Below are 26,542 nucleotides of genomic sequence, written 5' to 3'. Positions count from 1 at the left end.
AAAAGTCCATTTGTTTTTTTCTGTAAGATGGCTATAGTAGCATTTAGTTGTCTTTAACTTCATTTCAAATAAACTTTGTTAGATTGTATTGTGACAGCTGCCATATCAGTGTGCATTTTCTAAACAACTCATCAAAATTGGTGAATTTTTGTATAGCCATTTTAATATTGAAAATGGAATAAAACAAGCAATATTTTGAGACATTATGCTTTATTATTTCAAGAAAAGTAAAAATGCAACTGAAACACACAAAAAAAACCTTGTGCGGTGAATGGAGAAGGTGCTGTGACTGGTAGAACGTGTCAACAGTGGTTTTCGTGTTGGAGATTTTCCACTAGATGATGTTCCACAGTTGGGTAGACCAGTTGAAGTTGGTGGTGATCAAATTGAGACATTAATTGAGAACAATCAATGTTATACCACAGGACATAGCTGACATACTCAAAATATCCAACTCAATAAAGTTATTGGTGAAAATGAAAAATGTGTTCTTATATTTTACAGGAAAAACTAAATGGACACTTTGGCCAAACTGGTATTTCCAGAGAACAGATTTACTTTTAAAAATCATGATAAGAAAGAAGACTGGGATTTCCAGAAAAGCTCAAACCTCAAAAGTTTATGTGAAATGTCTCAGTGTTTACATGTTGGCTCAAAAAATTTCTAACTGTTGTGCCAGCCAAGCAGTGGGGCACGTGGGTCCTCAGCTCGCCAGATGGGGCCCTGATGTGTGGTGCAGTTCAATGGTTCAGATGAAGCCAGCTCGTGGGAGTGTCCATGTGTGGCAGTCAGACAGCACACCTGTGCATGGGCCAACGGCACTGCATGGCCCTCAGCTTAGCATGTGTGAGGAAGTGAGATCATCGATGGAGACAGAGGTTGCAGGAGGCTGACTAGTGCTGCCTTTCTGGAGGGCAGACACCAGATGACCAGCGGTTCACTCCTGGTTTTGCATCCAGAGGAGTCCTGGAGTAGGCTCCAAGGGCACGAGGATGTTCACTGTGGCAGCGTCTGAGGGGTCGGTACCTGGGACAGCCTGGGCATCATCACCAGGGTCTGTTGTGCAGGCCCCGTGGAGGGCTCTGCGGCATCAGACCAGATGCACATGGCAACAATAAAAGTTTAATTGCCGTGCTGGGTGCAAAGCAATTAAGAAACAGAATGGACGTCTGTACCACAAGACCATTCAAGAATTAAAAATATGTGAGCGGAAGAATGCAGTATGGGAAGAGGGTAAAGAAAAAGTTGCTTCACAACCAAGAAACCTGAAAACATGACCTCAGCCAGTTGATCAAGATCAAAATCAACAGTGACATGCCGTGTTAAATAAAAGCATGTACCCTTGATACGGTGGGTCTTTCCCCCCAGCCCACGATCCCAGTCTCACCCTGAGGAACACATCAGCCACGTCCCAGGAGAGGGCGCCTCAGAGTGCCCTCGGCCCACACTCCTCACACTATCGAGGGAGTCAGAAACAAGGACAGTCTGAAAGGCCGTCATAGCCAGGACCAAAAAAAGGGATATTAGGTAAAAACGAAGGAAATCTGAACAAACAATGGACTTTAGTTGATAATTATCTATAATGGTTCACTCATTGTGACAAGTGTGTATAATAACGTAAGATGCTAACGATAAAATTGGGTGGTGGCAGTGTGCAAGAACTCTGTGCTATCTTTGCACTTTTTTGATAAATCTAAACTATTCTAAAATAAAAAGTTTATTCAAAAATTACATGCACACCAAGCCACAGTATTTATTTTCCAAAGCTCCTTCTAAGGCAGAGATACACAACCAAATGTTAGAATGGAGGCTTGGAGGAGCAGGATGGGGATGTCGATACAGCCCCCAGGGACAGTCATGAAGGGAATGCCAGCCCTCTCTCCCAAGGTCTGAAAAGCCACAGAACAGAAAGGCCAGCAGCCCCAGGCTCCCCACATGACCCCCTGTGCATGGACACATCGGCCACCCCTTGCAGGGAAGCCCTTATGCCACGATGGTGAGATCAGCCCAGACTCCCCCCTGCAACGTGTGCCTATGTCCAGCTGGCTCCAGGCTGGCTCTGCCCAGAGAGAGCAGGCTGACCAAGGTGGGCCCACCAGCAGCAGGAATGCCTCAGCAAAGGAAGCCAGCAGGCAGCTGGGGCCTGCCTAGAAGCTATAGGAGGGTGTGTGTGCATGTGCGTGTGCATGTGCGCGTGTGTGTGTGTGTGTGTGGTGTTGGGGTGCTATGCTCCACCTAATGCAGGCCATGAACTGCCACCCCTCCCTGGGGCCTGAAGAGCACAGTGCATCATGCAGAACACATGAGCATTAGTGGGGATGTTGCAGATGCATCTAGCAGGCTTGTCCAGTCTGATGAGGAAGTCCTTGGCTTGTCCCCAAGGTAAGGGGGAGGGGGCCTAAACATGAGATAGGGCTGAAGTGATAAGACCGGCACCCATGGGTCCTAATCACAAGGCATTGGTATCCTCAGAGGGACCCACCTCTACAGGGACCTGCCCTCAGCCCTGTACTCCATTCTCCAGATGGGGCCAGGGAGACATTTGTAAAATGCAAATCTGGCCCTGTTACCATCCACAACACTTCGCAGCCTGTCATCTTGAAGATTAGATTAGAGTCCTATCCATAAGGTCTACCACATCCCCTCTGACCTTGCCGCAACTCCCTTTGCCCCATCCCATCATGCCACTCATCTTTCTTCAAGTCTCCTGGCATATCAGCCTCTTCCCCATCTCAGAAGCTTTGTACATAATGTCCCCTTGCCTGGCATGCCCTTCCCACTTGTCAGTGTATTATGTTAGATTTTTTCCTGTTGCATTTGATAGAAAACTCAACAAAATTAGCTTACACAAAACAGGAAGTAATCGCAGAAATTTCAAGTATCAGTGGCCTGGCAGGGCTCGGCTCAGGCACTGCTAGCAGCCAGGACTGTGTGTCTCCAGCTTTCTGCTCTGCTCTTAACAGTGCTGGCTTCAGTCGTACCATCACCCGTAGCAGTGTGGAGACAGCAGTTCCAGTCTGGAGAGCCTCTCAGGTTCAAGGTCAGGGGACAAGAGTACCACCTGCATCCCAGTATTCCCAGCAAGGGTCTCATAGCACCTCATTGCCTCAGATGGCATCAAGGGGTGTCCTGTAACCAGTTACGAGAGTCAGGAAACATGCTCCTAGTCAGCTTAGGTCCAACACACATGGACACCATTGTTCAGGAGAGGAAATTCCCTAACGAAAAGGGGGGCACTGAGCCCAGAGAAGGTGTTTTGATGCTATGCTGGTGAAATGCAGATGGCCCCCAGAGCCCACCCTTTTGACTCCCTAGAATCCAGATGCCCCTTCCTCCCACTCTGAGCTCACACATGTATGAAAAACACAGAAAACACAGTGTCACCCAATCCACATCTAGGACCTCTGGTGGATGGCAAATGTGGATGTGCCTCCTGATGATGAACCACCCACACACCCAGTGTCCCAGGTCGAGAGAGGAGAGAAAAGCCACCATAAACCCCTTGCATTTTCATCCTTGGATGCTGTCAGGTGAGACAAGTTTCAAGCTTACTTGTCTCTTTTCTTATAGCATTGAAAGGACATCAGAAAGAGATAGCTAATACCATCCAGCTTCCTTAGTTTGTTCTCCCAAGACATGGTGGCACACTGACCGGCTCTTTCACACCAAACAACGGGAAGCACCAGTTTCTCAGCCAGGGCTAGGGCAGCTCTCACATTTCTCCACGACTCAGTCAGTCAACATTTACTGTCTGCCATTTCTAACGCCCTACTCCCGGTACCGTGTTCAGTAAGAGGAAACATAACTTTAGCTGGTTTACACAGAAGGTGGTTCGTAGACTCATGGAATCCAGCCCCCAAAGGAAAATCAGTGTCCCTCCTGGTCACTGGAACCTTTTTGTTTAGATTAGTGTTTAACAGAGATGAGGTCATAGCGTAGTTATCTCTTCAGCATTATTCATTTGTGTGTGTGTGTGTGTGTGAGCACGTGTTAATTCAACTCTTTCAAAAAACAGACACCAAGACTGTTAGTGAAAATGGCTGTGAGAGAAATAGGGTTAAGTCTGGGGAAGGCTGGAAGCAAGCCATCTGCCCCCGAGGGAAGGAGAACTGAGTGGCTGGCCACAGCCCTGCCTGCCATTCATCTAAAGAAGGTTCAGCAGGACTGTTGGCAGTCCTCAAGGAGAAGCCCCATGTCTGCCAGGAAGGGGCCTGCCACGGTATTCCTGTTTTGCTCAGTCCCTAGCTGGGAGCATCCCATGGGAATCATGAGCTCACACAACATGACAAAGGCTTTCAAAGCTCAGCTGTGGGCACACATGGTCAGTTACACTCCTGTTAGTAGGAGGTCTGCCAGGTGCATTCCCAGGGCACCCTGTTCTCAGGGCATCCACACAGGGTCTGGTGGGCCGGTTTATATGAGAGAAAACTCAGCAAAGGAGGGTGAGTGGAGTGACCCACAGCACCTGTCACTGCAGTTGATCTAGGGGCAATCACCGGTATTCCTCCTCTCCCTCCTCTACTATCAAAAGTGCCCTTGATCATAGGTGTGACTCACCTAATAGTATAACCCAAGCCTTCATTCTGAGTGATCTTTGAGAACTTGGTGTTTGACACCTGGACCATTGTGCCTATCTTGGTCTGGTGTTGCTGCACAGGTCTGTTTGCAGGTACAATGGGGCAAGAGCACCTGAGATCATCTGAGTCCTCATTTTCCTTCCTGCCCCATTGGGTCAAAGCATCTCTCTCTCCTCTGCTGCCCAGGGCCAATCACCCTCTCAGTATATGGACCCCACTCCTTACTTACTAGTCCAGGCCACTAGGAGACCAAAGAGCAGTGACTACGATGTGTAAGTCTATTGCATCCTGCTTCTTCTCCCAGGAAGAGTGTGCTCCTTAGGGGAACAGAACCTCTAACCCTGAATAGTCCAGAGTTGCAGAGACAGGAAGAACAGAACCACTTAGTGGCCACTGGAGTGATGACAAGTGGGATATACTCCTTTCATCCCTTAGATCCTGGTCAGCTTATCCTTCCTTTCAGACACAGCTCCATATAGGGCTCAGATTTAATGACCTGCATTCTATGGACGGCACCCCATTGTTTCATAATGTTTCCCTCAAGCCAATACTTCATTCACTCTTAGAAGGCCATTCCCACACTCTATAAGGGTGGCCACCTCTGAGTCTTGTTTGTGCATGACCAGTGGGTCCCATGGTCATGGGCAAGTATCTCAACTGCTTCACTGTGGATCAGGACCCCAGTCGGATCCTACATAATGCCCAGGGGTCGGACACTGTGTTAGTCCCCGGATAGTACTTCTTGCTGAATTGGCATCTAGCTCAAAATGGAAGGGGCTAATGTAGTGTTCCTTCACTGTCAAGTGGCTAGCAACACATGTAGACTCTGTGTTCCTCCCGGTTGCATTCAAAGGCAGCAGTAGCCAGATCTGCTTTGGCAAGTGGGCACCCATTCTCTTAGGCCCATAGGTCACCCTAGGACTTGTTTTATGGGATGGGATCCCAATGCACTGTGATTCCAAAACCTTTTGGTAAAGTCCCAATGGGGATACATTTGGACCTGGGAGGATACAGAAATGCGATGGCTGAAGGGATTAAGGCTAACATTTCCATGAACACAGGAATGTTTGAACAGACCTTGTGCCTGCATCCTCATGAGAACACATATTTGTGTCTGACTGGGAAACACTTCCCCTGCCCAACTGTAAAAGAGAAGACATGTACCTCTGCCCTTCAGACAACACTGGTGGACAAAACATGTTAGCAGACCTGCAACTGGTCAGTTCACTTGGGTTTTGGAGGACACATATTCCACATCTGAGGACATTGCTAGCTCCTGTAGGTAAAAGTGACCCAAAGAGTCTCTGGAGTCCTCCCACAGCGCAGACCTGGGCTTAATGTACAGCTCTGAGTGCCAGCCAGGAGCGACTGCTGAGATTTGGGTCTAGAAATTTTCCATTGAGAGACATGGCTGGACATGGGCCTTCACTGACACTGCTCTTATGACTGAAGGCCATAAAATAATCTTGAAATCCAAAATACCTATCATGCCATAGATGAATTTGAGGAAATGCTCTGATGAGGAGGGCAGTGGGTCTCCAGAAGAGATCTTGTAAGCAAATGAATGTGTTTGTGCAGGAAGATGCTACCAAGGGAGTGCTAGAAAGAACCTGACATAACCACAAGCAGGGTTTCCCCCCTTCAGCTGAGTTTGGAACCACCTGAGTTTCCAGTCATATCCTACAGTCACTTGTGTGGTGTCCTATGAAGGCTCTTGATTGAGCAAGAGAGTTGCTTGGTATATGGATAGCAGTTTCAACATGTACAGACAGCATCCTGTTGGAAGGCTTCTCTGATGGGAGAAAGTAAAGCAAGTCTGAAGAATAGGCTGATCGCATGCTATTTGTCCCATTTGGTTTTTCATTGACTTGTAGGTGATGGCCAATGGCATGTTCAAGAAGAGCAATGAAAACTGGTCTATTAAAGGGTCCCCATGTGGGCCTGGCTCTATGGAAATTAGTATATGGGACTAGTTTTATTAGTATAAAAACACACTGATGCCCATCAGAACTCCAGTCCAGGATCAGAAAGAGACTGGAATTGGTGAGTAGGTATACTGGTGTACTCCTCTGAGGTGGCCAACTGGGTCCATGAAACAAATGGACATTTGGGGGATACAGCAATACAGAAGCTGGTTAAATCAAGACATATTCCTCTTGCCCCCCTCTGAGACACAAAATGTCAACAAGAACTGTCCTGTTAACTGGAGAGACTATAGATCACTATGGGAAGATTCTCTGGAGCTGGCAAATGGACTAATTATGGAAGCCCCAGGACACTGCAAATGGGTCCCAATAGGAAGAGGTATTTTCTATGGACTGGGCTTTGCACCCTCAGTCAGCCCAGTGGTAGATGGAAATCCTCGAGCTACTGTAAGTCATTGGCACAGGAGACAGTATGCCGATTTGGACCGACGATTCACATTTCTTCGAAGACACAGTGGTAGTCCAGTGTTGTGTCCCACAATGGGCAGAGAGATCTCCCTTGGAGTAATTCGAGATAGAGAATCAGAACCGGCAACTGAACCAATGTCTATCTAAAACAGGGTGGGGAGACGCAGGCACGAAGGGCTGGCTTACATGCCATCAGCAGTGTGTGCTCACACTCAATATGAGAGGTGCGAAGGGAATGTCCCACCAGATAGATTCCTCTGGTTTTCTAGGTGATCTCAGGGGAGAGTGCTGTTATGACAACACAACTCTTCCCACAGAGAAAGGGTGCTGGCATGACTGTGTTTTCCCCCTAGTATCATCTCAACTTTCTTTTTTCCTATCTAATGCTGTTGTCCCAAAACCAAGGCTGCAACTGTGGGGGCCAGAAGCAGGGAGAATCCCTGAGCACGAAACTATAACTAAACCTATAAACCTTGATGTGACAATTCCTAAGGGCCTGGCGAGGTGGATCCTGCCTTCATCCCTGTGGCAGAATATGGTTGGCAGTGAATGAGGCAGCACACCTGCTGGTTGAGGTGGTCCACTGGTGCTGCACAACCCATCCTCACAGGATGGGAGTGGCCTGGGGGGGAGGCAACTGCTAGACTAGTACTGCTGCTTGTAATCTAAACCAGCACAGAGGCCGACTCTAACATCCCTTTCAGGGGTGGAAGAACTGGAGTGCAAGTGGAGAGGGCAGAGGGAAAGGGAGCAAATGCATTATGAATGAAGGACACCCAGCAGAACACTGGTGCAGCTTTACATTATCTCAAGAGGCTTGGAGAAAGAGGACACTGTCTCTTATCTTGATTACAACAGATGCCTGAAAGGTGAAGCAAAGCCCCCCTCTTACTTGTGATACCTAACGAGGTTGAATGGAAGCTGCAAACCTGAGTGGCCTCACCGTGGGACACATTTTAATGGGCTGGATGAACTGCCAATAGCTCAATGGGCCCCGGTCTTACTTTCCAGGTCACACTTACCTGCTGTGACATGGCATAGCACTGGCATTGTTGGTAAGGTCATACTTACACCAATGGCCAAGCATGCCAACCATAGAGTTACAGCCTCCCCAGGATGCAATGCCAATGGAAGATGTCCAGCCTGAGGAACCATTAACTCATTTCTATGGCAAGTGACTCTGCACAAGTTTATCATAAGGCACAGACAACACATCAAGAGAGGTAATGAGTAGCACTAAATGTAGATGCCCAGATACATTACTTCTGTAAGAAAGTCCCAGCCAGAGGCTGGAGGGGCTGACCTTTGCTTATCTGAACAAAGTCTGGCCTTTGCCCTTGACTCCTGGGAGGTTATCTCTAGGCCCCTGGGAAGACCTAACTGGGTATCTTTGTTTACCTCGGGGCACTGGATAGTCTAATAATCTGACTTATGATAGGGACCTTGGGACATGCCCTATCAGTCTCACCTCCAGGAGGAGCTAGACACTAAAGGTCAGCCGTGCTGACAGTATGGGGCCAAGCTTCAATAAAAATGCTGGACACCAAAGGCTCCTGGGGTGGCAACACTGTGTGGGCTGTCCCCCTTTGTCCCAGGACACTGACACGACCTGAGGACATGAGAGCGACATTTGGCAAGAAGGGTGGCTGTGGGAACCCTCAAGCTTCTGTCCGGACTCTGCAATGGAGACACACTTGTAGAGACTGTTCTCCCAAACTGCAGCTTGCCAAACTCCTTGCAGGTCTGGAATTCTAGAATCACTGAATTTTGGAAACTCTAAAATCAGAAGGAAAATCGTTTTCCCAGAGAGAGCCTCAGTTAAGCCGGTGCCGAGCTGGAGGCTGTATGTGTGTGGGCACAGCAGCCCCGTGAGAGGAGCATGGGGATCCCTGCACTGTGGAAGGGCCGAGACCCCAGGAGGGGACGTCAGTCAACCGAGTTCCCGTGGGGGGTACTCGTCAGCTGGGGGAAGGACCCTGGATGGTGTGGGAGTCTGTTGTAGGCCCGCTGGGGCCTCCGCCAGCCAGCCAGGTGTCACCCACCCCTCACTGGTGTCCCCAGTCTGCTTCTGGAATGGAAGTCTGTTCCCTACTGGTCCCTGCCCAGTAAGTAAGCACGTCTGACAGATTTGCCAGCTCTGGTTCCCAGAAACAGAGGAACGGGGGCAGCTGGGCCAGTGAGGAAGAAGTTTTGGCTTCTGCCACAAGCTCTTGAGACCAGAGCCCGGGAAGAACAGGGGGCGATAAGGGCACACGATGGTGGGCCTTCCATGGCAATCTCACACCTAAAGGTTTTAATTAATCACCACATTTTAAAATTGAGAGATTTTACATCAAAATGTACTTTGGGAACTTGTCTTGAAGAATGAGAACGTCTGGCCATCTGGGCCCAGGTCCCCAGAAGGCAGCAGTTTTGGGAGCTGCAAAGGCCACCCCTCCACACAGGGCCTGTGCTCCCAGTGCCCCACAACCCCAGCGGGCCCGCGAGTCTCCATTTCTGACTGCCACACAGTCGGAAACAGACCCCGCGGCACAGCCGAAGCTGGCAGCACCACGGGTGCACACACAGACACGCGCACTGCTGTTTCGTGACCCGAGTCTTCTCTTCCCCAGGTACACACTCTGCTAGTGTCTGTCACGGTTTTAAATGCTGGCTGCTATCCACTGTCCACTACACGCAAGACCCACAGAGTCACACACTGCACAGTCTAAAGTCCACTGCTTTAGGGAAGGAGCTGGGGCGGTGGCAAGTGCGTGCTTAGGGGCCTCACACCCGAGTCCTCCTCCTCCATCCTGGCCGGAAAGCCCCAGAAGTCTACAGTGGAGAAAAAAAAAAAAGAATTCTCTCACCCTCAGGTCCCTGTCCAAACGCACTGTCTGACCTGATGTGTTCAAGCCTCAGTGACAGGGACTAGGACCAGAGTTCCTGGACAATTCCAAAGTGACACGCTAGCTGAGGTCCACATGTGGGGAAGGAGAAGAAAGGAGGGGAGAGGAGGGAGAGGAAGCAGTGGTAAATGAGGAAACGATCACAAAGCCAGCAAGTTAACACTGCGACCCGTTCACCCCCATGGGGCCTCTTAGTTAGGGACGAACTCCTTGAGTAAGACAATCGAAGGAAGGTCTAATCAACAGACTGACTCAATATCTGGCCTGGGGAAGCCGGGAAATTCAGACACCATCATCAAATTCAAACACTGTTTCTTTTCTCACTTTTTTAGTTTATAACCCTTTTGTACTATTTGAATTTTTTTTGCAATGTGTACTACTTTTACAATTAAATGAAAACACTTAAAGTGAATTTTTTTAAGTAAAGAAGTAATCACCATGAAACATGAAATGGAAAATCAACTTTGGGGAAAGGCCTCTTCCAGTTGAGTCCAAAAGCCACAACATGGTCTCTCTTTCCAGTCTTTGGTCATCTTCTCACCTTTGGTCCTCTCGGTCCACCTACAGAGCACTCGAAGTGACCTTGAACAGTTTTCAAAGCTTCCCTAAAGCTCCTGCTGACAAGATCCCTACTAGGAACCCACAAGGAATCAAGTCAGTAAAATTAATTTACAGTTGTAGCAGAAACTGGCCCAAGAACCCAGCCCCACGCACTTGGTGCTCAGTGCCACAGGCAGGTGCGTTGGAGGGTGGTACAGAGGGTGCCACAGGGACCAGCGGGGGGACTCCAGGTGACACGACCCCTGCATGCGCTCAAGTGGGTGCCTCACAGGGCAAAGGTGGTAAAGAAGATGTGCATCTTGGCCAGGAAGGTGGTGACGGAGCCCTGGCGCCAGAGCTTCATCTCCACATCCAGAGCAAAGTCCCTCGGCTCTCGCACTGACCGCTGTAGGTAGACAAGGCCTGTGTAGGCGTTGAGCCGACGTGTGCCAAAGTAGCCCTCCTCGTTGCCCCTGGTGATAGTGAGGGCAATGGTGTCCCCTGCAAAGACGGGCACTGGGGTGATGCGGAAAATGTGAGCCGGAACCAGGAGGCCGGTCTGGAAGCTGAGCTGGTAGTACGTGATGTGAGCCGGTGAGTTCTGGCACTCCAAAAAGTCATGGCACGTAGTGCGCTCACACTTCCTGTGGGGTGCACGGGACCTGGTCAGTGGGCCGGGGGCTGGAGTACATCCATCCCAGGAGCTCCCACCCCTGCTGCCCACCATCCTGGACACGGCGGAGGCAGGCGTGAGGGCCAGCTGGCCCCAGCTCTACCCTTCATAGCCTGTAGCATCTGTTGAGTCACCTTTTCTTTCATTAATTGACGCTTCTGGGCCATTTCCTCCTCTGCCTTGGGATGCCCTGCCCTTTCCAGGTAGAAGCCTCAATACTCAGCTATGCTACATGGGGGTGATAAAAAACAAACAAACAAACAAAAAAAACAACCTCTGACAAACCCCAGAGGGGGCCAAAGACCTCAATTCTTAAGTGCAGCAGCAATGTGGTCTCTTCCTAGCCCTCTAAGCTACTGGCATGTCCATCATTAAATCAGCATAAAAGCTGACTGCTTCCTAGATGGGATGCTGTTTAGGTGCCAAGATTCAGCAACTCCAAAGACCTTCTGAGCAGAACTCTCTAACTGGCATGCTGCAGCACCAGGCCAGGCCAGGCCAGGCACGCTGCCCAGGAGCGTGGGCATGGCACTCGTGCCATGCTGGGCCACGCACTGTGCCAAACACACGTCTTCACTCCTCTGATATGCACACCCAGGGGTGGTGCTGCTGTCATTCCCATGTTGCAGATGAGGCAGCTGGGACCCAGAGAAGGGAGGTCACTTGCCTAGGGCCACCCAAACACACTCCCTAAATCATGGACATCCCCGTGTGTAATAGTGAAAAATGGTAAACTGCCAGCAGAGCAGCAGGAAATGACACATTCGTGCTAGGGAACCCTGTCTGAGGCAGGCTACGTACAGACTCCAGAGAGCCACAAGGCAGAGACAGCCAGCTGGGAATAGCGGGGTGAGTCTGTGTAACAGCGCAGCGACACGTGCTGTATGCTCAGAGAAGAGAGCGTGGATACACCCCAGCTGGTCAGCAACTGTGTGATTGGTTTCATGAGAGGGGCAAGAGCTTGTTTTGCACATTTTTATTACATGAATATTTTCATAACCATGTATCACTTTTGCAAAGGACTGTCACTCACTCTCTTCATAACCTGTGCTAGGGAAGACATGTCTTCCCCTAGCTATGGAGAGACCCACCTGGTGAGGAGCTGAGGCCTCCTGCCCAGAGCTGTGTGACTGGACAGCAGGCTCCTACAGTCCCATACGACCCTGGGCCAGAGCCACCCAGCTAAGCTGCTCCTGATTCCTGACCCTCCAAAGCTGTGTGAGACGATGTGTTTGTCAGGTTAAGGTGCTATGTATTAGAATAGCTAGTATGGCATGTGTGTGTGCATGTGTGAGAGAGATTTTTCTGTGCATCTTCCCTTCATAGACTGAACTTTCTGCAAGGTGCTTTCATCTGTGCCATTTGCGGTCAGTTTGACCACAGACCCTCCAGTGGGGACAGGTGAAGAACAGGGTATGGTGAAAACAGGGGCCACGGGTCTCTTGGCCTCTCCCTGGGCATCATGGGATCTGTACAGGGTCCCAGGCCCAAGGATGGGGTGGAGACACTCACGTTTCGGAGACTCGAGCGTAGTTTGGAGGACACTCAAAGCGCAGGCAGCGGAAGCTACCCTGGATATTATGGCAAGTCTCGGCCTCAGAGCAGTTGTGGGTGCCCAGTGCACACTCGTCCAGGTCTGCAGGGAGGAGCGAAGGGGGTTGGCAGGAATGCCCCACACTAGGGACTGTCATCCAAATCACCCAGGCCTCCAGCCTGGGTCTCAGAGCAGCTGTTCCTGACTGCCAGACACAACGCATAATTCCAGCCTGTGTTGTACACATCCCAGCCACACCCCTACCCCCCATACCCAGTAGCCAGGGGGCCTTGATTTAAAATGTAAGTCAGTTTTTGTCCTGTTCTCTGAGGGCTTTCCATGCTCCCAGAACAAAAGCCCTAGTCTCTCCTACAGATGCCACGCCCTGCATTGCAGGGCCCCTCTGGCCCTTCACTGGGCCCCTCTTCACTTGGGCTACAGTCCTGCTAGACATTTCTGAGCTGCCCCAGTGCCCTGACCCTTATCCCACGGTTGGCTCCTTCTCATTTTTCAGGTCTCAGCTCAGGGCCACACCCTACAGGATGCCCTCCCTGACTATCCTACAGTGGTCCTCCTCCCCATCGCCCTCCACTCCTTCCCCTTTTACTCCCCGCATACTGCTAGTCCTGCTCTCAAACACATGCGAACTATTTTGTCTGTCTGTTCTGTTTCCCACTCCCCCCTCCTCAGTGTGAGCTCCAGGAGGGTGGGGCGGGGGAAGGCATGTCTTCCTCAGTCCTGTGGGGTCCCCAGCACCCAGCAGAGTGCCAGGCACATGGCACGTTCTCTACATGGATTTTTGGGTAGATGCTCAAGACTCTCCACTTCTAAACACATGCTCCAAGGTGCACAGCTACAAATGCCTCCATGAACTGCATGGACACACTCACACTTCCTGTGCATATGGCTGGGCATATGTATAAGCTCAGACACACCTACACAGACACACCCACACACACATAAGAAGGGCCCATTCAAGACACTGAAACATCCCCAACCACACACAAACATATGAGTAAATATCTAACGAAACCTCAGAGAAGCAAGCGCGCGCACGCGCACGTGTGTGTGTGTGTGTGTGTGTGTGTGTGTGTGTGTTTCACAGGAAACCCATGGATCAAATAAATGGCTCACAGAGACCTTCCTATGTATGCCTGGGGTGGGGGAGCAGGGGTCTGTCAGGCACTTTCTGGGGGGCTTCAGATTTTATTCTCTGGTCCTCCACACTGAGCCAGTTTAGGCATTTCTCCTCACCCAATCCTCATGCTAGTCCATTGGGGTGAGGGTCACTGGCCCCAGAAGAGGGAACTGGGGATCCAAGATGGACATAACCTTGCTCAAGGTCACACAGCAGTCAGCGAGGCAGCTGGGGCTGGAAGCCAGGTCCACCTGATGTCAAAATGTGGGATCTAATCATGACGCCAAGCTGACTCCTAACAATACCAGCTGCAACATAATAGTAATGACAGCAACAGCCAACCTGCATCATGAGTTCACCACCTGACATTCATTCAATGCTCCAGGCACTCCACACTCACTCACTTATCCTCACAGGTATGGGTGTCACCCCCGCCCCCGCATCCAGACATGCCCAGGGCTGGGCAGCTGCAGCAGGACAGGGCCACCGCTCAAACCCAGGCCTGCTTCAGACTCTGGGCTGCTGTCTGCCATGCTTGACCACGCAGACTAACTCACAGTCACTCACCTCTCCAAGCCTCACTTTCTTCCTCTGCAAAGTTGTCATGATCCCAATTTCCCAGGGAGGCGGAAAGGAGAGTGGGAGGAAACATGGCAGGGGCCAGGGCTGGCGGGGCCAAGATGGGCATTGTTGTTGTCCTGATGTTCATTAATTGAATCCACATGTTGCAAGGACCTCCTTCTTTTCCTTACCCTATGCCAGCTGCCAACAATGTGAGCAGGAAATCCTGACCCTGAAGCCTGGGTGGGGGTGGAGCAGGAATGAGATGGCAGCAGCTTCACTGTCTGCCCTGGGCTGGTTTTGACAGGTGTGTCCAGAAGTGGCAGGAGGAGCCCAAGGCTCAGTGGCTGGGGAAGCTGCTGCAGGACTTCCCTAGGACCCCAGGGTCCTTGCCCCTTGGTGTTGCCAGGCCCCTGGAGCCTGCAGGCCTTTGACCCTGAAGCCTCCCCTGGAGAGCTCCAGCCAAAGGGAGAGCTCAAGGCTGTGCACCAGGGAGTGTCCCTGCACCCCATCCAGGTGGTGATGCCATAACTCAGACATGCAGAAATAGGGGACAAAGTCAACAGGAAGGCTGACAGCATTGCCAAAAGCTGGGCCTTATTCAGGGGCATACAGCCAAGGGCTTCACGTACACTAAAAACGGGGAAAAAAAAAGAAAGAAAAAAAAGCAGGATTCCAGGTATTTTCTGCATGATCTTAGATAATATTATATTGCACATGCACAGGGTGGACAGAAGTAGGTTGACAGTTGTGAGTATGCAACACTGAGTTTTTTCTTGTATTGTTTATTAATTGTTGTATTATTTCCCACATGAATGACTATCAACCTACTTTTGCTATACCCTCTATATATGTTTATACATATTGGCATAAAGACAGACTGGAAGGAAAACATCCAAATACTGGCAATAGTTGCCTCTCAGTTTGGTCGCGTGGTAGAATGTTCGATGAGCACCTGTCATGTGCTGGCTGCTGCTGTGTGTGTTTGTGAACTGAAGTCACAACCCTTCCTTCACAGAGCGTAAATTCCAGGGGGTATGCTGAACCTCAATGCCTGAACACTTTTCTGTCCCATTTCTTACTATAAAGGAGAGGCAGGTGCTGACATGAGATACAAACTGGCACACTCTGCCCCCCAGGGCCATCCCACCACTGGAGCCATGAAACTCAGTGTTTGGTCCAACTCAGAACAGGACCAGGGAGCTCAAAGGAGCAACTGCTTAACTATGAAGGCCTGCGGCCACAGAGGGCACCGCAGCATGACTCAGGACGTGGATGTGACCAGGCAGAGCCAGCATCTCAAACTCTGCCCTTGTCCACCTGTGATAGCAGAGACTCTTCCAGCAAAACAGTTTGGAGAGAAAACACAAGTGTCCCACGTGTGGGATACCTCCCAGGTGGGGGCTGGTGACACAGCATGGAAGAGATCTGTGCCTCAGTTCTGTTGCATCTCCGGGAAGTGGGTCACTGGGTAGGCTGTAAGGGAGCAAAAGGGCTGCCCCCCACTCTGGAAGATGACGCAGAGAGTGGGATGGGGAGGCCAGCAAGGGGAGCTATGGGTGCCAGGGCCCAAGATCAGTGGTAGAGGTCAGATGCACCCGTGGCCAGCACAGATGGGACGCATGCCTGGGCCCAGAGAGCCCCCTGGTACGGCACAGGCACGCTTGGATGTCTGGGCATTCCTCTGATCCTAGCCAGCACAGGTCAGGGAGAAGGGGTCAGAGAGAGACAGTCTTGAATGTGACCAGGTTTTCAACCTGAAGTGCTGTCAAGAGCAAAATTCGCTGCAGTTCTGATTGAATCTTCCTAGAAGTGACCACACTTGTGTTCTTCCACCAGGCACACAGGGCCTCAGTCTCGAAAGTGAAATCACGTTCTGGGAACATAAAGTATTTCCCACACAGCTCAGTTTATGGGGGGTAAAATCCCTACTTTTATGGAGTCCATACCAATTATTTTTTAAATTAAAAAGCAGGGTGCTTTGCAGCCAAAGAGACTAGGTTAGCTTCTGTGAGCGAGCCCAGCAGGCCTCCAATTTACCTGTTCTTACTCAGAGCCCTTTAATTTTTATTATTATTAATTAATTATATTATTAATTTTACTACTGTTATTATTATTTATATCAACATACAGTAAGGAACCCTTTTGCATGGCGACTAAGGATACACATGGGACTAAAACAATCCTTTTGGGCACAGTGCACTCTAACCTACAGCATGTCCATTCTACCCAACCTGACCCTAGACCCTACATTCTATTCTACATTTAAAAAAAAAAAAAAACAACAAAAAACTGAGCTGACTGAGATCTACAAATTTGATCTCAGGATCCTTTTATAGATAGCAACTGTTAGTCCACCTCTGTACCCTTTCGGGTGCCAACCCTGACCACTAGTTCCCCAGAATCACAGGGTCTGCCTTAGGGGACCGAAGCTGCTACCCAGGGACCTGTGGGCTCTCAGCCCCACCACCGGAGAAGGCTCAGTCATGAAAACTGGCACGGCACAGGTGAGCTGTGCTCTGAGAAGCTGCATTGTTGGGGTTGTGGGTGCTGCTCCTATATCCGGCCCCAGGTGGGTTCTCGCCACTTTGCTCTGGTGGCTTGCTGGGCATGGAATTTGGTGACTTTGGTGTATTCTAATAGTGCCAGACTAAAGATCATGACTCTTCAGCTTAAAAGATTAGATGTCACAGAACCATCCAGGGAAGCAGTCTCCTCAACTGCAAATTTAACAGGTGACTACCCAGCTCCTCTTTGTACATCTTCAGTGACAGGAAGTCCCCTTCCTCCTTTCCATCCCTTCCCAGCTCTGGACGAATATCTTTTTGCATGAAGCTCTATGATAAGCCTTCTGTGACCTTATTTCCTTTACTTTGGGACCCACCTCAGCCTCTGAGTCCAGAGATCTGGCTGGCCCAGTCTCTGGATAGGATCATAGACACTTGGGGACAGAGACTGAGAAACCTAAAGCTGCTCTTCAGCAGGCTTCTCACTGGACAGGTCTCTCATGCCTTTTAGAACCACCCCATGAGATCCCTGCCCCATTTGCAGGGAAAAGCCCAGAGCTAAGTCCAAGTATAGAAAATTGTAAGCTGGGTCAAGCAGCAGCAAGGCTGTCACCTTTCTCATCCCAGACACAGACCACCAAAGACACTGGCCATTCTGTGTGTATGCAGTTGGTGTCAGAGCTCCAAGTGCACAGCAGGCTGTGTGAGGCTGTCTGCTAGGACCCTGGCTGAGGCCCTGGTGGACAGGGACCCCTGCTTACCCTTGCAGGATCTCCCGTTTGCTGTCATGGTGTAGCCCGACTCTGGGCATGCACACTGGTAGCTCCCTGGCACGTTGACACAGCGGAAGTTGCAAAGGATACTGGCTCCTTGAGCACACTCGTTGATGTCTGCCAGAGAGATATTTACCCTGTGACTCTGCCCACCCACAGGGCCCAGCCCCTACAGCCATGCTGTCCCTGCCACGCCTATGGAGCTTAGAACACATTTTACAGATGAGGACAATAAGGCTCAGAGAGAAAAACAGTTGCCCAAAGTCACACAGCAAAACAGGCCTCCCATTCTAGTGCTTGCTCCCAGGGGCTGCTCCACAAACACTATCAGCTAAGGGGCAATCAGGCACTGACACAGGCCTGGACGTAGTACTCAACTAAAGAACCCTTCGCTCCACTGAGGTCAGAACTGGCATCTCCACTTTGCAGAAGAGGAAACTAAGGTCAGACTCAGGAAGCATGTGTCCAAAGTCACACAGCCAGGAGGTCACAGGGATGGGACTCCAACTCTGCTGTGATGCTAAAGCCTCTGCATGCCTTGTGTGCCTCCGGCCCACAGGGACTCTTTGGGAGTTGGGTACGCAGGGAAGGGGTACCTCTCAGGAAGGGGCCTTGGGCAGAGAAAAGGTACCTGTGCAGGTATGCCCATCCTCAGCCAACTGGTAGCCCTGGCGGCAATAGCACTGGTAGGAGCCATAGATGTTGGCGCACTCCTGGCTGCAGCGCTGGGCCTCACACTCGTTCACATCTGCAGGAAGACCAGCTGGTGGTCACAGTGGAACCCTCCCAAGACAGAGATGAAGCCCAGGGTCCAGACTCACCTACAGCCATCTCTTGAAAGAACATTAGTTCCAGCCTCCCTTTGGGGCTGATGAGGAGTCAAAAGCCCAAATAAGGACAAGTGGCCCACCTGGGGCAGGCAACTGAGGCAAGGGCAGGGCTGGGCTTGCTGTGGAGTCCTGGCGTGGCCTGCTGCCTGGAGGAGGCAGCCACTGGCTGGACTCAGATCCCCTGGTCATTATAAATGCTTCCCTGCTGAGGGTCCTCAGCACCTGGTACAGAGAGCTCTGAGAAGTGTCACCCAGGTGCTAACAAGGACCTCCTCAAGTACTGCATGGGTGTGAAGGGGGAGCAAGTGCTGACGTACTTGAGAGTATGGGCTGAGCAATGTGGGACTGATGGAGTAAAGGGTCACCTAACAGCTTACAATTAGATGGAACATCGACTGGACTGAGTTCCTGTAGGCAAGGATGGGTCTTTCATTCACAAAACTGAGACCTGCTGACCTCTTATGACATGCTAGGCCTGTCCCAGGACCTGGAGATGTCACCATGAACAAGAGGGACAAAAATCTCCAGCTGTGGAGCTGAGACTTGTGTGTGTTAGAGAAGAAAGGGGGTGGGGTGGGAGGTGGCGAATTAAATGAGTCAAAGAACCAGCACGTCAGAAGGCGGCAAGTGGATGGAGAAAGAACAGAGAAAGGAGAGAGGGATTATGTCTGGGAGGGTTGCAATTTCGGAGCCATGTAGGCATCTAGGGAAGCATTCCAGGCAGAAGAAGGTACAGGAGCAAGACCTTGAGATGGGTGCAGGTCTGGAGCAGTAAAGAGCAGCAAGGAGGTGGGTGTGATCAGAGCAGAGGAAGTGGAGGGAGATTGGGGGGAGGGGCGGTCAGATCTTGCAGGGCCCTGAGGCCAAGTCTGATCCACACCCAGACCCTTAGGGCATCACAAGAGACACAGCATTCACACAAAATGAATCAACAACAGAATAAATGAATACTTGCATCTAGGCTCTGAGCTTCTGAGGGCCAGGGGCCACACTAGTTTCACCTCTGAGTCTCTAATGTCCAGCCACAGATGGGGAATGGCACTAGGTAGGGATGGGGTTGGTGAAGCCCTAAGGGCCAAAAAGTGGGTGAATGACCACTATAATGCCTGGGAGGCAGAGGCCTCATCCCCACAACTTGCACACAGCCAGGTGCAGAGGAGGTGCTCACAGGCGATTATAATTCAAATGAATGAATGATAAGAGTGCAAAGGTGTGGTTTGGGCGCCCATCCCAATGTCAGATTCAGCCAGGTCTGGTCACACTCCTCGGCCACTGGACTGGTCCTGACCGATGGCAAGGCCAACTCCCACACACTGCCCCCTCCATCAGCCTTGGGTATACCCTACACAGGTGAGAACTTGTCTTCAGATGCCAACTGTGGGCAAAGTCCAGCCTGTTCACATGCACAGTTTAACCCACAGTGTGTTCTCTAAAAGTTTAAATCCATCAGCAATGTGTAAAAACTAGATTTTATATAAATACCTACTTTTCTGGCATCTGGAAAAGCCAAAAAGATTGGGCACTCAGGACTGTCACTGCTGGGTGGCACCCATCTGTGGGTGCTCTGTGGCTACCACCCCCATTTGCCATCAGATCCTGGACTCCCCAGGTAGCCACAGGCCCTATCTCATGTTTTACCTACCTCTGTTCCCTGCCTGGCCCCCAGGGCACTGAACCAGGACCAGGATCAGAGCTCCCCAAGGGGCAGAGGCTGCACTGCCATTCCTGCCTGCGTGGGGCTCCCATCCAAGGATGTACATGACACAGAGACCCAGCCCCTCTGGTCTGATTAAGTGGGGCCCTGGGCCCTTAGGGAGGACTCATGGCAGGAAACAGCTGAACCAGCTGAGGCCAGGGAGGGTTTGCACAGATGGAGAAGCGGCATGAAGTAGGGCTGATGGCACTGAAGGTGTGGGACTGGAGGCTGGACGCTGGTTTGGGATTTCTGTAATAGGTACATATTTGTGGGGTCGGACGTCGGAGGTCAGGGTCAGCAGTACCTTCACAGTGCTTGCCGTCAGCAGCCAGCCGGAAGCCAGAGGCACAGGAACAGCGATAGGAGCCGAGCGTGTTCTCGCACGTGTGCTGGCACAGACGGCCAGGGGACGTCCAGCACTCATTCACATCTGTGGGTAGGTGGCACGGGGGGATGGGTAGCTCCTGGAAGCCAGCTCCCTCCATCCCAGGTAGAAGAGGGGGCTGGGTGGGACGTGGGACCCAGGACCCCAGGAGAGACAGGGAGACTCAGACTGGGAGAGTGGCAAAAAATACCGGGGCCAGGAGAAAATGGCAATGAGAGTGTTGAAAGAAAGCTGGAGGCAGAAAGAGGGACAGAGAGTCACAGCAAAGGGCAAGAGAAGAGGGCAACAGGGACAGAGGCTAGGAGGGGCAGACGAGGCCAGAGCAGAGGGAGCAGAGACACAGCCAGGCCAGAGGCAGGAGCAAGTCAAGCCCAGTGAGGGCAGGGCCGGCAGAAAGGAGGAGGCAGCCAGAAGGCCGGCCTGGGGCAGGCGAACACTGGGCCAGAGAGGGGCTTGGCAGCCAGCCCCCACCTACCTACACAGGCCCGACTGAAGGGGTCCTGCTGAAAGCCAGCTTTGCAGTCACAGCGGTAGGAACCAGGAAAGTTGTGGCACACCTGGCCCTCCCTGCAGTGGTGTGCACCGGTCTCACACTCATTCACATCTGCCGGGGAAGGTAGGAAAGGCACCCTGAGGCCCGTGCCCTCCCCCTACAGGGGTCTCCCTCAGGCTAGAAACCCAGAAAGGCCAAGGCCAGCCAGGAGGCAGGGAAGCATCTGGTCTTACCCACACACTTGGTCCCGTCCTGGCTGGCGTGGTAGCCTCGTCCGCAGAGCAGTGGGTTCCTCTGGCATGTGTAGGAGCCCACCGTGTTAATGCAGCTGAAGCCAGGCCGGCATGGCTCAGACAGAGACGTGCACTCGTTGATGTCTGCAGAGGTGGGTGTGGGTGACAGGGAGCCAGGCACAGCCCCTCCCCAGGCCCCAGCACCTGGGTCCAAGGCTGCACGGGGAGGTGGCCAGTCCTGGGCTCCAGACCAGCCCAGGTAAGGGTTATAGGGGTAGACTGCCCTACCCGTGTCTCATGGCACAGGGGCTTCAACTCCCAGAACCCAAGAACCTGCCAGCTGTTTTCTAATGGAGCAGCTAGAACCAGAGGGGAAATCTAGGCTGACTTACAGGCTGGCTATGGTACATCACACTCCTGCTCTGGCTTCTCCAAACCTACCAGCCTGCCAACTTCCTCCTCCATTGCTGCCTCCCATACTGTGCCCAGCCCACTGGCCTCTTCATCAGTCATCCCATCACACTTAGGCACAGCCTGCCACAGAGCCTTTGCACATGTTGTCTCCCCTTCTCCAGTGCACAGTCCCCTAATATTTTCATGGTTGGCTCCCTTATTTTCTCAGACCCCTGCCCCAATGTCACCTCCTCAGGGAGGCCCTGACTGACCATTCTAGATACAAAAGCACCCCCTCTTTGTCTTATTAAGGAAAGCACCCTAACGGCCACTTGTATAAATGTGTTTGCTCATTTAATCCCTCCCCTCCAAGATGTCTCATTAAACTGCTGCAACCCCTGACACACAACAGGTGCTCAGGAAGCACCAGCGAACACATCGCTGAGGAGCTGTTTGCGGCCGGGCAGACCCTTCCCCACCTTGCCCTGACCCTGGCTGGGTGTTCCAGGGCAGACCACAGGGACCTTATCATGTCCACAGCCCTGTAGTGCCCTGAGGGGTTGCCCGTGTCCTGTGACAGTGTTGGGGCTCAGCTGTTAAGGGGGGAAGGGGCTCAGGGAGAGTTCCAGATCCTAAACTGGCTAAAAGAACCCCCAAACAGTCTTGAGAAAGCCTTCTCAAGATAAAGTTAAGGCCCCTCTGTCCCTCAGTGTCCTCCCTGTAAGATGGGGATGCCCACAGCTGTTCTTAGTAGTCAAGGGTAAGTGACAGAAGCTGTGTTCTAACAAATCCCTTGTTTCTTTCTCACCCCGAGCTCTCCTCGCAGTGGCCACCTTTTCACCTCTCCCTCTGTCTTTCATCCCTCCCAAGTTGAGTGTTGTTTTCATCACACCTACACTCTGGGTGCCATCAGTAATCTGGGGTGCTGATGCTCCACCTCCAGCCTCATGGTCAGCAGCCTTGGGGAAGATGGGGCCCCGGCTGCAGGCCATGGACTCTGTGGAAGTCACTGAAGAGAGATGGGAAGAGCATGAGAGCTCTTCAGACCCATGTGGGGGCAACAAGGCCAGTATCTGTCATACTGTGGGTCTCCACTCATGAGTGCAACATGAAATCAACCACGAAGGTCTTGCTAGCATTCTTTGCAAACATAAATTTCAGTATCACATGCAGTAGTGTCTTGTGAAGCCTGTGTTCCAGTCATGGTTGTGTGCAAATGTGTGCCACATCAAGATATAAAACATTCCTTCCTATTAACTAGTTAAAAGAAAGTTGATACATGTTCATCTAGTCCAGCCCCATAGATGGATAAACTGAGGCCACAGGGAAGTAACTCAGCCAAGGTCAGACAGCTCAACAGAAGAGCTTCTGTTTTGCGAGAGCCTCCTGGGGCCAGGCACTGAAACGTCCATTCACAGGTTGGGGTATACTGAGGCTGGGAGAGGGAGAGAGCAGTAAGCCAGGTCTCCTTGATTTCTAAACCCTCCAAGTCCCCCACCCACCCATGACACCTCCCGAAGACATCCCTGCAGGGCACTCCCTACCCACTCACCCACACAGTTGCCCTCGGGGTCCTGCAGAAAGCCCTCCATACAGCGCTGCCGTGCCTGGCAGTAGAAGGAGCCCTTGGTGTTGTGGCACGTGGAGCCCGCCTGGCAGCCGTGAGTGCCCAGCTCACACTCGTCCACATCTGGCACACAGAGGCAGGAGTCAGTGGCTGGCAGGCCGCAGGGCCTTGCCCATACAACCCTACCACGAACTTGATGGTTACAAAGGTCCTGTGTATCATGGGAATAGGGGGAGTCCACTGCTGCATGCCCACGCCCAATAACAATAAAGTGACGACATTACCATATGGACTGTGTTCCTCCATGGTACCATACACCGTCCCCAGCACTCAGAGATCTATTTATCTATTTAATGCTTACAACCAGCCTAGGAAGTGGGGTCTATAACAAACCTCACTTTACACAGGAAGATCCAGAGCACAGACATGGTTCCACAGCTGGGACCAGAACCCAGGGGGGGTCTATATTCTTCACCACTGCCTCTTGCTTCCTTGGGCAAGCAGAAATGGGGGACACGTGCTCACATCCCTAAGGTCATGTGTCCAGGCTTCTCTGAAAGTGGTGTTGGCAGCAACAAGGCTTGGAACTCTGAAGGATGGGGCTGCCAGACTAGGAGGGAAACTGATCCCTCCCACCCCACCCCACCCCGCCCCCCACCTGCTGGGGCACTGAGCGGTTAACAAGGGGCTTGCCTCTGCTCAGTGCTCCGCAGTACACACAGCGGTGCCCCGTGCTTCCCCTCGTGCTTCCTGCACAGCAGGTACAGCAGGCTGTTTCCAGACAGAAAACAGGCAGAGCAGAAGAGCAACACACAGAATCGATGGCAGGCCAAACCTCCCTCAGCTTTGCTGATTGCCAGACCAACCCCTATATGTCTGTGTGTCGTCTGCCTATCTGTGCTTCCTCCTCCAATCCCCTCTCTGGTTTCCAAAGCCTCCACCACCTTCCCATAGCCACTCAGTCACTGGGGGGCCATGTGCTAGGCTCCAGGCAGCCAGACACGATTGGGCACAGTCCCCACATGGTTAGTCTGGTGCCTGAGAGGCAGCCTCTCCACATCCACTCTAAGGAGCCCAGTACCCTGAGGTAAGACAGGGTTAGGGGGTGCTGGGGCATGTCCAAGGAGGTAGCACCCCTCCGCAGTCTGGTTTCATAGAGGGGGGCTTGCCCTGGATCTGCATCTGCCCTTATGGGCACATGCAGGTGTGTGCACACGTGTGCAGAGGGGCCTAGGCTCATTTCTCCTGTAGCTCATCAACCCCACCTACGACCAGCTGGGTGCCAAACATGACCGTGTTAACCCACCTCCCTGAGCTCACACCCAACCTCAGGGCTCCTTCTCATGAGTATTCCCCAGGGCTTGTAACAAATGAGCACTTCAGTCTTCAGTATATATTCCCTCCTTCCCCTAGAAGAGTGTCTGACACTCTTCTAGACACTTTTACTTAAAAATAAAATGCTTCATATCACATGAGAAACGGATTCTAAACTCCTTCCCCATCTGGGCCTGTCAACCCTGTGCCCTCCTTTGAAGATGCTGGCATCTTGCTCCAGCCCTGAGACCCTCTTTCCTTCTTTGAATGTGCCAAGATCTCTCTCCTCTCAAGGTCTCACACTTGCTGTTCCCTCTTCCTAGAACAGCCTTCCTAGGAGCTTCTCATTATGTGGTTCTCCACTCTAACTTCACCTCCACAGAGGGCCTTTGAACCCCTACCTAACAAAGCACCAGCTCGTGGCTATTCTGCCATCCTATTTGCCTGTGTGACTCCATGACCCTCATCAGGCGATCGGAAACAAGGATACCATGACCTACCGCTATCCCTGCCACCCAGATCCCTGCAGGCACATAAAGACACTGGGAAGTATCTACTAAAGTGGTTCAATGAAACTCACCCCCCCCCACCCCGCTCCAAAAGGCTAGAAGTCTCCAGTGAAAGGGATGGAAGTGATCTGTGGGCTCCACCCCAGCATACAAACAGGAACGGAGGCGTGGCAAGGAGAACAAGTGGCACCTAGGCATCAACAATGGTATAAAAGCCAGGAGCACACCCTAGCTTCCCCCCACCAGCCTCAATCCCCCCTTTGCCTCAAACACCATCATTTGTGAGGCCTTCCCAAAGGCATAAAACCTAACTGCTAGAAGCTCTTCAGTCTGAGCAGGTCAGGAGGCAGACGGGGCAGATCAGGGGTGGGGCCTGCAGACCACTGTCCTCACCTGTACACTCGCCATCCTCGAGGGCATGGCCCGGCTGGCAGGTGAGAGCCTTGTAGCAGCGGAAGGAGCCTACTGTGTTCACGCAGTGCTCTCCCCGGCTGCACGTGTGCAAGTCTGTCACGCACTCGTTGATGTCTGCAGGGAGAGTGATGTCATCAGAGGCCACCAGGTACTTCCTGGATGGCGGCTGAGCGCAGCCAGCACTGGCCTCAAGGTGCTCACTACCCAGAAAGTAGTTGCACAGTTGATGTCCACCTGTCTGTGCATCTGTTCATTCAACAGAGATTTACCGAGTACCTGCCATGTGCCAACGAGCACTGTTCTTGGCACCAGGGGTGCATGGCGAACAAGATAGATAGAAATCCCTGCCATCAAGGGGACACTCAAGAAAAGGAGGCCCAACAGATGAACAAGCACATATGTAACAGGAAGGGTGGCCATAGTGCTGTGGGTGAAGAAAAGGAAGAAAGCTGAGGGTGCTGAGGGGGGCAATGTGGGGAAGGCACACACCATTTTAAGTAGGAGGTCAGAGGAGGGTCCTCAGAGAACAAGACATTTGAACAAGCATTTGAAGAAGTGACAGAATGAGCCCAGCAGATATTCCAGGTTGAGGGGATGGCCAATGCCAGGGCCCTGAAGAGGGGCCTGCAAGGCAGGTTCAAGTGCCAGCTAGGAGGGGAGAGAAGGGTGTCAGGAGATGCGGAGGGAGGTGGGAGCCAGAGAGAGTTCCAGCCGGGCAAGGAAGTAGTTGGACTTCTTTATAACATGGTCCCCTGGCTGGGTGTGAATACTTTGGGGATGAAGGTGGAAGCTGGTAGAATAGGAGATGAAGGACTGCAGTCTGTGGAGGCAAGGAGCCACCAGGTTCTGAAAAACATAGTGAAGATGGAACTGGCAGGATCCAGCAGTGCATGAGATGAAGGGGAGCGGAAAAGAGGAGCCAAAAGGTCTACAGAGCCTTCTGGCCAAGGGGCTGGAGAGGTGAGAGCACCAGCACCTGGGACGGGGTGGCCAGGAGAAGCTGGCTTGCAGGGGAAGGTCGGGAACCCTCGTGGTCACACTGGATTTGAGGCAGCCAGAGGCATACCACTGAGCTCACTAAAGGGGTCTTGAGAGCGGTCAGCTGTTGAGGTCATCTGGTGGAT

At 51.9% G+C, this 26,542-nt stretch overlaps 1 protein-coding gene across 2 annotated transcripts in view; it reads right to left on the bottom strand.

Moving 5' to 3' along the window:
• Positions 1–10,169: 10,169 nt before the first annotated feature.
• Positions 10,170–26,542, bottom strand: part of FBLN2 (fibulin 2) — a 99,870-nt gene continuing 83,497 nt past the window's right edge. For both annotated transcript variants that reach the window (XM_045851740.1, XM_045851741.1), the window contains 9 exons: positions 25,398–25,532; positions 23,167–23,304; positions 21,222–21,365; positions 20,971–21,099; positions 20,415–20,540; positions 18,216–18,332; positions 17,573–17,701; positions 12,584–12,707; positions 10,170–11,042 (listed from right to left, as the gene is read on the bottom strand). In XM_045851740.1, the coding sequence (XP_045707696.1) occupies positions 10,685–11,042; positions 12,584–12,707; positions 17,573–17,701; positions 18,216–18,332; positions 20,415–20,540; positions 20,971–21,099; positions 21,222–21,365; positions 23,167–23,304; positions 25,398–25,532 (1,400 nt within the window). In that variant the 3' untranslated portion in view covers positions 10,170–10,684. The remainder of the gene's footprint in view (positions 11,043–12,583; positions 12,708–17,572; positions 17,702–18,215; positions 18,333–20,414; positions 20,541–20,970; positions 21,100–21,221; positions 21,366–23,166; positions 23,305–25,397; positions 25,533–26,542) is intronic.

Source organism: Phyllostomus hastatus, unplaced genomic scaffold (assembly GCF_019186645.2).
Source record: "Phyllostomus hastatus isolate PE091 unplaced genomic scaffold, TTU_PhHast_1.1 phas_contig_86, whole genome shotgun sequence".
NCBI lineage: Eukaryota > Metazoa > Chordata > Mammalia > Chiroptera > Phyllostomidae > Phyllostomus > Phyllostomus hastatus.
Note: the sequence above shows the minus strand (reverse complement) of the source record. Positions and strands in the feature narration are given on the sequence as shown.